This window comes from Echiichthys vipera (genome assembly GCF_963691815.1).
Source record: "Echiichthys vipera genome assembly, chromosome: 12".
In the NCBI taxonomy this organism is placed as follows: Eukaryota; Metazoa; Chordata; class Actinopteri; order Perciformes; family Trachinidae; genus Echiichthys; species Echiichthys vipera.
In genome coordinates, this window is record NC_139837.1 from 6,665,673 (window position 1) to 6,678,774 (window position 13,102).

General features: G+C 38.3%; 1 protein-coding gene across 2 annotated transcripts in view; it reads left to right on the forward strand.

The window, feature by feature from the left end:
- The first annotated feature begins 2,877 nt into the window (after positions 1-2,877).
- Positions 2,878-13,102, forward strand: part of mta1 (metastasis associated 1) — a 49,815-nt gene continuing 39,590 nt past the window's right edge. For both annotated transcript variants that reach the window (XM_083923916.1, XM_083923917.1), the window contains exon 1: positions 2,878-3,007. In XM_083923916.1, the coding sequence (XP_083780042.1) occupies positions 2,980-3,007 (28 nt within the window). In that variant the 5' untranslated portion in view covers positions 2,878-2,979. The remainder of the gene's footprint in view (positions 3,008-13,102) is intronic.

Sequence of the window (13,102 nt, forward strand, 5' to 3'; positions counted from 1 at the left end):
CCTTTGCAAATGGAAAAAAAAGGAAATGGATAGACAGGAAAAAGTGAAATTAACAGCATTATTTGATGTGACTTTATCAGTGAGCAAAAATAACAAAAACATTAATTTAAGTCACACACAATCCATTAAAATCTTAGCAAATACTATGAAAATCCCATGATACAAGACAGCTTACTTCAATTTATCATTATCAACTAAATTTGGGGGCGGAAGTAGCTCAGTCCATAGGTGACTTGGCTGGCTCAAGTCCCCATGTGGACCATGTATGGAGCATGGACTGGTGGCTGGAGAGGTGCCAGTCCATCTCCTGGGCACTTCCGAGGTGCTGTTGAGCAAGGCACCGAACTCCCAACTGCTCGGGGCGCTGGTCACTGGCAGCCCCTCGCTCTACCATCTCTCCTTAATTGCATGTATAGGTCCTGTTTGTGCATGTGTGTATTTTGGGTCTGTGTGTGTAACATGTATAATAATAAGAGTGAAAAAATCCAATTTCCCCTTGTGGGATTAATAAAGTAGTTCTTCTTCTAAATAAACATTTAAGCAACAGCACACCACACAATTAGACCTGATACCCTACATTATCTTAAACATAATCTTTATTATGTATTTATAGTCACTGTCCCAGTGGATAGGGATGAACCTGTGAGTTTGGTAACCATCCGTTCATACATTAATTAAATTGAATTAGCTTATTCCTCTTAAGGGCCCTCCTGTGGTGCCTCATGGACCCCACCTGACTCACCGAGCTAAGGGATTTGGGATCAGATTTGGTTTTAGGCATGCACGGGACAGGTTGTTTCTTTTTAGGTAAACCAAGTTCCAGGTAAGAACTTACAAAAGATACAAAAAATTGTATCTGGCATGTGTTTTATCAGTAAACTCTTTAAGGATATCACCTTAAAATATCGCAATATTATGTTTGAACTAGGATAACAACACTACTTATTGATATTTTATCCAGTTTTTAAGCCAGTTTCTGTTAGTAGGCCTATATCTTGTCACTCTGGTCGACTGCACCAAAGTCCCCCCCTCCATTCATCAACTAAATTGAACCAGTTGTTACATGAGAAACAATCAAATTAACCACACACGTAACTAGGTGACTAGTGAATGTTATATATATATATATAATTTATTTAAATATTTAATTTATACAGAAAGTGTCAAACACCAACATATAACACAATACATGGGAGAATATCAAATATCTTTTCACAGTTGTCTAAAAATGTTCTTTTTTGTTTTTGACAAAGGCTAGGGATTTATAAAGTGAATTTAATTCAATTAAAAAATGAGAAAATGTTGGTTTGGAGGCTGAATAATGTTTTGCTTGTGAATAAAATATTTACCAAATTAAATAAATTAAATTAACTAAACACTGACGACACTCGGGTGTCAATTACACCAGTAGGCTGAAAATGTTTTGCTTATGAATAAAATATTTACCAAATAAAATAAAGAAAATTAACATAACACTGAATACACTCGAATGTTAAATATAAATATTTTTTTATTTAAATATTTAATTAATACATAAAGTGTCAATTACACCAGGAGGCTGAAAACGTTTTGCTTGTGAATAAAATATTTACAAAATAAAATTTAAAAAAAATAAAATTAAAATAAATTAACTAAACACTGACGACACTTGAATGTTATATATAAATATATTTTTTATTTAAATATTTAATTTACACATAAAGTTTTAATCACACCAGGAGGCTGAAAATGTTTTGTTTGTGAATAAAATATTTACATTTTTAAAAAAAATAAAAAATAAAATAGAAATTAACAAAACACTGAATACACTTGAATGTTATATATAAATATTTATTTATTTAAATATTCAATTTATACATAAAGTGTCAATTACACCAGGAGGCTGAAAATGTTTTGCTTGTGAATAAAATATTTACAAAAATAAAATTTAAAAAAATAAAAATAAATTAACAAAACACTGAATACACTTGAATGTTATATATAAATATATTTTTTATTTAAATATTTAATTTACACATAAAGTTTTAATCACACCAGGAGGCTGAAAATGTTTAGCTTGTGAATAAAATATTTACAAAAATAAAATAAAAAAAAATAAAAATAAAATAAATTAACTAAACACTGAGACATTGAATGTTATATACAAATATTTTTTTATTTAAATATTCAATTTATACAAGTGTCAATCACACAAGGAGGCTGAAAATGTTTTGTTTGTGAGTAAAATATTTACAAAAATATTTATTTTTAAATAAAATAAAAATAAATTAACTAAACACTGAATACACTTGAATGTTATATATAAATATTTATTTATTTAAATATTCAATTTATACATAAAGTGTCAATTACACCAGGAGGCTGAAAATGTTTCGCTTGTGAATAAAATATTTACAAAAATAAAAATTTTAAAAATAAAAATAAATTAACTAAACACTGAATACACTTGAATGTTATATATAAATATATTTTTTATTTAAATATTTAATTTACAAATAAAGTTTTAATCACACCAGGAGGCTGAAAATATTTTGCTTGTGAATAAAATATTTACAAAAATAAAATTAACAAAAATAAAAATAAAATAAATGAACTAAACACTGACGACACTTGAACGTTATAACCGTTGGTCTTGGACGAGCCAGTGACGTCACTTGCTGGACTACAACAAAAAAAAAAGAGCCTGTGGCGCAGCTATATTTGTTAAAAATGCTAATAACCAACGGCGACAACATTAAACTAGTATTTAAACGAGTCATTTGTTTCACTACTTTTCCCCAAAATGCCGCCGAAATTGGTGTTTAGAAAAAGACGGTGTACTGTCTCTTTAAGGTTCCTCAGCTAGTCTGTTTCGTATTGATCAATCCACCATTTTCCAACACACAGCGGCGGCAGTGCTAACACAGCTCCGGCAGCGGCGAGAGAGAAGAGAGCCACCCCTCTCTACCTGGAGAGGAAGCCCGGGACCGGGGGGCAGTCATGGCAGCGAACATGTACCGGGTTGGAGGTAAGGTGGAGGAGGGGGGAACATTTCAAAACCTGTTTTTATAGCGGACTCGCCGTGCTCCACCGCGGGTCTTTGACGGTATTTACAGAGCGTGGTCCGTCTTTCCTTCCCTTCTTTTATTTCCCTAAAGCTAAAGAGCCTTGTGCTTCACAGATGATGATGGTGAAGAGGAGGATGGTGATGAAGAGTAGTGGTTCGCTTCACTACTGGATTCCCTCGTTTCTTTTGTGTTTGTTGCAACTTACAATGGTCCCACGCAACTACTTCGATATGCTGATGCACCTTAAGTACCATGCATTGTGGTTTTTTTGTATATTATTTAAGGTAACATGGCGAACGTATTGTAAAAGTTTTTTGCCTAGCATTCAACTATTGCCCCGCTACTTTTTCATAATGATAACTAACATTAGTAATCCACTAACCTGCAGAAACCCCGTAAGATTTGCAGAAAAGCAGCAAGTAGGTGATTTTATAGAGAACAAGGATGGAAATAAAAGTTCAAGCTGAGATGGGGAAATTGCAGTAAGAGTCTCGTTGCATGGTTAAAGATGCATTTTCACATCTGTAACAGGGTTGTATATTATGCAGAGGTGTCTCCAGTTCATACCTAATTAAGATTCCTGTTTTCTCCTCCCACTCATATTCTGCTTAGGTTGCTCTGATTCATATCCAGGTACTGTGTTTTGAAAAAAAGCCCATGAAAGTTACTGCAGCCATACAGTAGTTTAAATAAGACTGTTTTTTTGGGGCGGCTGTATATGAGTCTATGCGAAAGAACAAAATAGCACAAAAGAAAAGAGGATGGGACACTTATCAGATGCTCTACACAGTAAATATCTTGCAGAATTTGGACTCAATTTACCATAAATGTCACTGTCAGAGGGTCAGAACAAGCACTTAAAGGTGCACCATGACAGGTATAGTGTAGTAGATGGCAGGTGTAACTATTCAGAGGACGATTCCCGTACTTATTGGGAGCTGGCCTCGATCAAGCAGATGTGTTCATTAATGTTTTTGTTTGCAGTCTAATGTCCTTTTGTGTGGGTAGCTGAATTGTAGCCATGTGTATATCAAAGGGAAATGGACGGAAAGCAAGAGTGACTGATTACATTCTCAAGATATATTTACATGTGATGATGGACAATCGCTGTGACTTGGCAGGGTACCCAGCATCAAAAATAGCCCGAAGTGAACGCCATAGCCCTCCTATTTCGTCAAATGAAACAGGGTTTTCTGGGAGAGAACAGGATTATGTCCAGAGCTGGGCAGAAAGTTAACACTTCATCAGCCAAATGTTGCTCAATTTAGCCTCTTGCACTGAGATGCTAACCTGCGTGTGTTAGCGTTTGTCTTATCTGTAAAACAAACTGCAAAACAGTAAACATTTGTGATTTACACTATTTCTCTGCCTGTCTACCTACTGTACTTAGTAGCTTTAATGTGCTGTATTTTGTCCCTATGCTGTTGCACCCCGCAGTTCAAAGTGAAATGAAGGAAACTATTTACATTATATTTTAACAATGAGCAACCTATATCTGAGCTGTCCCGTCTGTCGAAAATCCCAGAGTCACGAGAGTCTGTTCACAACCTTGTGGTCTTCTGGAGAATCATAATGCCTCTCAGACACAGCAGTCAGATTTTTGACAAAAGCACAATAACTCCTGCAACTGTTGTTGTGGATGACATTGTTAACTCACTTTATTACAAAGCAACATTGTGCTGCACTCTTTGTTGATCTGTTCAAAGCTTTTGATAGTTTTGATGACCATAGTTGTTTTTTTTTAGAAAAAGCTTCTTTCTATGGGTTTCAAGGGAGTTCAAACTGTTGTTGATGGTTTCAGATCAAGTCCTTCAGTGGTTGATGAAGGTGTCCTTCAAGGATCGATATTAGGCCCACTGCTATTTACTGTGTACTGCAGTGCACATTTTTATGGATGACTTAATGCGGTTGAATGAGGTTCAACACTGCTTGAAGTGAGAGACAGTCATTCATCTGAGAGAAGCTTTACTAGCTTATATTTCCACTGACACTGGTGATTTGTTTAATTAGAAAGAGTGTGTGTAATGGTTGTTTTGAGTTCAATTAGATTTCCTGCATAAATAAAGCTTAACTAACCCAAACTAATCAGAAACCACAAAAGCATATAAATCATATTACAGAATAAACATACCATTAAATTGTTTGTACACAGTCACACTAATGCAGATCAAAAACAAGCCCAATTTAGGCCAAAAATAACCCTCATAATCGAGTGAAGTTTCTCCTGAGACCAATTCAACCCAACATTAGAACAAAGCAGAACCCTTGGAAAGATGGCCGCCACTTTGTAAGACAATGCAGGAGCATCTTGGAAAAGCAATGACTTCCCTTGTGATTGAACCGTGAACAAAAGCTGGCTCAATAGGCCCTGGTGTCTTTGTTTTTATCGTGCAGGCCACACGCCACTCTTCCTGCGGCGCTCCTTCCTAGTGCTTTCCCCCCATACACAGGAAAATGTTGGTGTCTAAGTATAGGCTATCATAAGTCTTATCGTCTTAATGGTGGGAAGGGAAGAGAAGCAAGTCCAGAGTTTGTACACTGGTCTCAGAAGTTTGAACCTCCAAACAAGAGTCACCAGAGCAGCTGTGGCTCAGGAGGTAGAGTGGGTAGTTATTTAATCTCAAGGTTGGCAGTGTGATCCCCTGCTCCTCTTGCTCTGTCTAGTTGCTCCAGATGGGAAAGCCAGCGCTTTGCATGGCAACTCGCCCCCATTTACCAACATACTCCAGGTGAATGTGTGTGTGAATGGGTTAATGAGAGGCAAATTGTAAATAACTTGGTCTGGAAAGGTATAAAGGTGCTGTGTGTAAACCGTATGCAGTCCATTTACAATTGACCAAGACAGGCTGCAAAGTTCACGCAAACATTACTCTCTCATGAGACAATGAGAAAATACTTATGAGATCTTGATTTGATTGCTTGAGGGATAGATTCACAACTTTCCAAGGCTCCAAGGTGTTAAAACGGTAGAAATGACCATATTTATACTGACCATTAAAAGATCCTTTCTAATGACAAAATCCACAGTCCTTGTTCTGTGCCAAAATGTTTATCTCAAGCCAATATCAAGCTTTGGTAGTCTTAATATTACAGACATCCCGAGGTTTTAGTCCTGTCTGAGTGCGCCGTGTCAGTATATATTCTGGAGAATGTCAATAAAAATATAGCGATTTTCACCTTTTCCTTAAAACGGTCTGGGAAAAAAACCCTCAGATAGTGCTAATTACGTCCGAAGACGACCCTCTGTAGTGACGTAGTTTCCACATTTTTTGAGCATGGAGGCGCTTGAAGAAGAACTCTTATTGTTTTTTAAATTTAAATTTAAATTTTTAGATAATCAAGTTTGTCCTTTTGGTTTTGTGTTTACTTCTATTTGTGATATTAGGAAGCTACATAGCACGCACATGGCGACAGGGAGGTGACGACAGTGCTTAATCCAGTAAACCCTCCCATTTCAGGTAGAATACAGGGGTTTCTTAATCCCGTGTGAATTGGCCATTTATATTACAGAGGTCCTGATGTAAAACTATTTTACCCCACGTCCCCACATTAAACTCATCCTGAATAGGGCTTTAGTCTTTCGTCATGAGGACTACCCCCATTCAAATGTCAGTCTGACATTAGCCTTACTTAGAAAAATCAAGTGGGTACCTTTCACAGTTACAGACTTTTTAGTAGAAACCCATTTTAGTAGCGCTGCAAAGATTGATCAATTAGTTGTCAACCATTGAACCAATTTCTATGGTGGTTTAAGTAATTTCTTCATAAAATAAAGAGTCTTAATGGTGAATCTGTTCTGGTTTATTTCCGCCTCTATTAGAGTAAACTGAATATCTTTTGAGTTGCGGACAAATCAAGAAAATAATCAACTGATTAATCAACAACGACCGTAATGTTAGTTGCAGCCCTACACCTCAGTGTTTCCTCAGTGTTTCTGTGCTGAGCTGCAGTGGAAGGGTGATAACACAAAGTGTGTTTTAAGACAGACTTGATCATTTGTTATCCTTTTAAATAAATTATTTTACTGAGGTGGCAGGAGTGTGACAGCTCTTGTACAGAACGTGCTTAATGTGTGGTAGTATTTACTAACTCGAAATTGACAAAACTGTTGTCATTGCCTCCATTTCTTTTGGCTGTTGGCTCGTAAAGATTTTCTCAAAGCTGCCAGTTATGATTCAGACCCTGCTGAAAGGTGTTGTACTGTTTACTCATCTACAAACCGACTAACTTACAAACTTTGACAGTGCCCACACTTTGTTTGGCTGGTGTTAATTTCCCAGGCTGGCAGGCGCCTCTCTCGAAGGTCTGGTGGGTGTACTTGCAGAGTTAAGTTTTGAGGCTTGCTCACCACGATCCAAATTCAGGATGATCCGTCGGACAGTTGCGTGACAAGTGTCCCCATCATCACGTGTTTAGAGTCCACACAGCACGTGCCTCCAACACAATAAACACTATTTGCTGCAAGCTAGACGTCTTGTGGCGTCTTTGCGGCACCTCAGCTATTTGCAACTGAAGAACTGGTCGTCTCAACTGCCCAAAAATAGTTTTTTGAGAGAGGAGTTACTCAGATTTGAACGAGAACAAGCTGCACTGGTGGCTGTGGCACAAGTGCACGACAGATGCATGATGGGAGTGAAGTTGCTGCCACTGTTTAACAACACAAAACAGAGCTTTCATGTGTTGCATAAAATTGTGTTCAGTGTGGGTGATCTCCAAGGTCAGTAAAGTGTAACTAGGTTAGGGCGATGGGTTGATCGTGTCAGTTAGAGTCATATCAAAGTGTGAAAATGAGATTCAGAAGATGAAACTACCTGCCATCAGACTACAAACATCCATCCATCCATCCATACTATGACAGTCTGAGCCATAATCTCTCCCATGGTTGCTGCTCATGACGACAGACACACATCTCAGTGGGAGTGTGTGTGTGAGTAAGCATCGGGTGGGGTTTGGGGGGGGTTTGTGCACATGGACAAGCGTGGGTGGAAGTTCATGTTCTTCACTTCCTGCTTCCGTCTCTTCTTCCCAGCTCTTTGCCCAGCACTTTTCAATACTGTCATATATCGTATGCTATATCTATAGACACCACTACTGTTTTTTTCTATGACTCCGTACTTTTTGAATCCCAATGAATTGTGTCCGTAAGTTAATGAAGTTGGCACTAGACTAGATACTTGATGTTTCATTTAGCTAATTTGGATTGTGTAGTTTAAATAAATAAAATAGGTTTTTAGGGAAAATTGCTGCACAGCTGATAGTGTCAAGATAACTTTATCCAGGGATGCACCTGAGAAGTTTGGTTTAATTTGTTGAGGTAATCTGTTGTACTTTGTGAGTTGGTATGACTCTGCTACTGGTGCCTCAGGCTTGTGTCTATGCCTGCTAGAACTGGTGCAATCCCATAAGGCTTTGCTGCTGGCACGTTGCATATTGCGTGGTAGCAAGGACAGGGAGTACTGCTTAAATGGAGTGCCGGTGCAGGCCGATCACCAAATGTTGGAAGATAGTGTAGTTGAAGCTGTTCGCACTAAAACACTAAAGCACCTGTTAACAACCTTTTTGGCCTGTAACCCTTTATAATATAGATTGCAAAAAGTTTTGAACGTTTTTTAGACTCCTGGAGAAATTAAATTGCAGTGTTTATCCAAAAAGTTGCAATAATATTATGTTGATCATCTTGCGAACTTTAGGTGTTTCCTGACCGTTTCACTGAGGTTTGGTAGAAAAAGGAAAATATCAGATATTACAGCTTTTTATTTGAAAAACAGTCTTTGCAAACTTTACAGTTATCTTTTGACAACTTTCAAGTGTTGGCATTGACAGGACAGTATAATACTTCTTCCATTCAGATGCCAAACCATACAAAGATCATTTTAGAGCCTTCACTGTCCTTCATGCATTTCGTACATGTGGTATTTTGTTTTCATAAGTAGGCACAGGTGGCATACTGGAATTATGCAAGTCAGTTTTTGGAAAGCACCCCCTGTAATGGTGATAATTCTGAGATAAAACTCAGATTGTCTGAAAAACATCAACAAAAAGTCAGATACCATCAGGACAAACTAACAGATACAGATTTAAGATCAGTTTTACCAACAAGATGAAGTGTGAAGACGTGTGTAATGGGTTGTGTGTAACATGCAGTCTTTTTTTGTTTTGTTTGTGTGTGTATGGTCATTTCTTTTACCAGTTAGTCCTCCACCGCAATGATAATTATTCTACCTTTTTACTGTATCTCATTTGAGGTGTTTACTTATTCGCCCACCTAACATCTCTGCTAGGCTGTTTACTTCTTTCCGTCCCCCTCTCTCTCTCTCTCTCTCTCAGACTCCATCAGTTATCTCATGTTTTTCCTCTCTCATCATTGCATCTTTCTGACTGTTTGTCTCTCTCTCTCTGGCCTGGTTTGAATCAGCCCAGCAGACTCTCTCTGTTCGGGCTCAGTAACATGCCATGATTGGCTCCCAGAAAATTTGACTGCACTGTGACATCACAGGTGCCGGAGCTTGCGGATTGGCTGACGCTGGAAGTGGGGGATGGAGAGTGGTGGAGGGGGGCTTATACGCGGGATTGAGGCGGCGGGAGGGCTGATGGGAAAACGGAGAGACTGAGTGACGCTGCTCAGTGCCTACAGTCTCTCTCTCTCTCTCTCTCTGTTGCTCTCATTTTGAGTTCCTCTCCAGCTCGCTCTCTACCAGGCTTCAGCTCCTCACATGGTGGAAACTGTCGCTTAACCGTTTTCCAACCATATTTGTTTTATTCTTGCTGGAGGCGGCAAGAAGGGGACATGAGTTGAACTTAAAAGTGATTCATTTTTTGGTAGCTTAAGTTCCAGAGCCAGGAAAAAGGAAGACTGTGCCCGATATCCCACCTTCACAGTGGTGCTAAATGTACTTTGAGAAGTGTTCTTGACACAAAAATAAAACATACTGTGTGGCGGCGAATCGCGCCCAACCCCACACTTAAACTGAATGTTTCACATGTGGTTCTGTTTCAGTTTGAAACGGTCGTGATGCAATTGGTCCCTCAGAGCTGGCAACCGATGAAGTGCCGCGGTTTGTCATGAGATCCGTTCTGTTTTTGAGCGTGAAACTACTTTTTGATCAGTGTTTTTGAACCCTGACAGTTTTATTTACCTTTTAATGTGTCCAGGAAATGATTTATTTTTTAGTAGGCATAACAGTGTGTCCATTCATCCAGTACGCACATTAACATTAGTGTCGAAACCACAACGGTTCTTCAATCTACCAATTAGTTGATTGAATGAACAATTTTGATCAATAATTGATAATTTTTTGTTTCATATCTTTTTAAATTTAGGGATGTTCCCTTTGACCTCTGGGAACTTTTCACAGTCATCTTTGACTGTTTCACATTTTATAGATGACTCAAACTCAGATGTTTTTGATACAGATGTCAATATTGGTTCAACTTATAGATTTCCTTATTGACCAAAAAGTTGGCCTACACAGGTTTTAAGCATCAACGCAGCTGTTTGAACACAGTGTAGATTAAATTAGAGAATATTTGTATTTAAAGCTCTCTCTTCTTTTTTAAAGGTTTTCTTAGTCAAAGAAGGAATTTGCTAGTCCTGCCTGCGTGGCGCTCAGTTCATTACAACGCCACGCTTTGGACCGATTCTGACTCTCTGCCGTGACTTCTTCTTGCTACAATCCTCCAGCAGCGTAGACTCAAGAGTTTGAGTTTGATGAACTGTCTGAAAAACAGCAGGCACTGATGAAAGGAATTGATACGCTCAGAGGCATGCGATTTTGGTTCAGATTCCAATTTGTTACCGGTTCTCTGCTGGAACCGGTGCTCGATTCCTATCCTCACTCAAATTTGAAGACATCGGGGCTGCAGGTGGCTCAGTGGTTAGAGCAGGAGTTCTCGAGGCAGCGGCCGAGGTTCGAATCCGACCTGTGGCCCTTTTCTGCATGTTGCCCCCTCTTTCTCTCCCCCATTTCCTGTCTCTCCTGTACTACAATAAAGGTAAAAACGGCCATAAAAATTATCTTTAAAAAAGAAATATTTTGAGGATATCACCTCAAACTCACAGAAATTTTCAGAAATTCACAAACGATAAATCTAAAAATAATCGATACATAAGTTGATAATGGAATTGATCGTTAGCTGGAGCCCTGATAGAAGAGCAGCACAGTGTTGTTCACCAGTGGGAATTAATCTTTTTTATCTACCAGGTCTTTTTTTGATTATTCAATTTCATTCTTTAATTCATAAAAATGAAGAAAATAATGAATTGCACCTTGGAATATCATAATTTTCCAGTGTGATGTATTCAAGCCCAAGGTGATATCTACAAATTGCAATTAATTCATGACCAACGGTCAAAAATAGATACCCAATTTCCTTGGTATTAAGATGAGGAGAAGTAGAAAATCCTCACATTTGAAGCACTGGAAGCATCATGTGCCCGGCCCTTTTGGCTTGAAAACAAACAACTGATTATCAACACAGCTAATTAATTTTCTTATGTAATTACTCTAGCATTAATCAAGTTTGCTGCTCCAATGCACTTTGGCCGCGGTTACTCATTAAATGGGATAGAGTCCCAGTCACTTTCTCAATCAGCAGTTTCACCGCCAGTCTGACGATCGCAGCTAGTCACAAGCCAGAGTCTCGAACCTCTGACCTCCGGGCCTGCTGCCTCTCCCCCTGTGTGTTAGAAAACGAGCGAGTCTAATATTTTGTCTTCATTTTCTGTCTCAGCGCCACTCAACTCCAAGTTGGCCTATTTGTTATTCAACAGCAGGATGAAGATGTCACAGTGGCAACGGAGTCTAGTAACAAGCTGTTCCAGGGTGAAGAGTAGACAGGCGTGATGTGACGATGTTGAGTCGAGTATGCGGCTGCCAGCAGAAGCTGTTATAGAAATTACACTCGACATGCTTTCTGAACTAGTGCCGCTGCTTTGGTTAACCCATGAGATGAAGTTCTTACATCTTATACAAATGATCATATTAGGAATTGTTGAATTGAATTAATTAATTTATTTTACACTGCACGTACCTACTGTCAGCCTTTAGTTATTTTAATTAGAGATCACTTACACACGGGATTTCTCCCAAAGACGGGGTGTGAATCCGTTTAAGTCTGTTGTGTAAGTGTGGGTGGAGATTAGAATACCAATAGGGTGAGTGAAGCAAAAGGTTTTCCAGTCGAAGGTGTGCCCCTTACTCAGAATCCCTTTGCATTGTCTGTAAGAGATGCATGTGGGTGGAGAGATTATGTTCATCTGCCTATCCTGTCTCTGAGATTTCTAATTGTTTCGGAGTTGAAGTTGGATGCACAATGTTGCGATCAGCTGACATAATGCTTCAGATGCGAAAATAACTCTTTAGTCTATAAATTGTAGACACGAAAAATGCTTTTCACAGTTTCCTAGAGCCCAAGGTGATGCCTTCAAATTGCTTGTTTTGTCTGACTAACCGTCTAAAACTGGAGTCCAAATTAGAGAAAAAGAGTATGAGGGCTGCACGCTATGAGGAAAATATGCTTTATGTGATGGTGATTATTTGCCATAAATAAAACAGGCAGTAAAGTGTACTCAGGTGTGCCTTTCTGCTGCTTTCAGTATACTGCCAAAATACAACAAATTACTTGTTGAATTAAAAAATAAACTGAAAGGAAATTACTTCCAACATTACTTTTATTGAACATTGAAGTGAACACAAAAGGCACCATGAAAACAAATAATAATCCAGTGCAGTTTTCTGCTGCTACTCTCTTTCAACAAACTCAAAAATTCCCCGAGTGTGTTTGTATTTTGCGATGCCTTTATTGTGCAAGTTTTATCGCAACGACGATAAAACAAAACTATTTATTGTGCAGCCCTAAACTGTAAATCGAATCTCATTACATTCCTATTGTGTTTTTGTTTTTTTTAAATTTGGGAATGGAACAGGAAGGAATCTGAATTTGCTTTTTATGTTTATTTATTTGCTACAATTGTTTAAAAAAGTTTGTTAAAAGCCCGAAGTATATTTTTCCACACAATTGTTCATAAAAAGGTGTAAAGTAAGAAAAAGGACTTT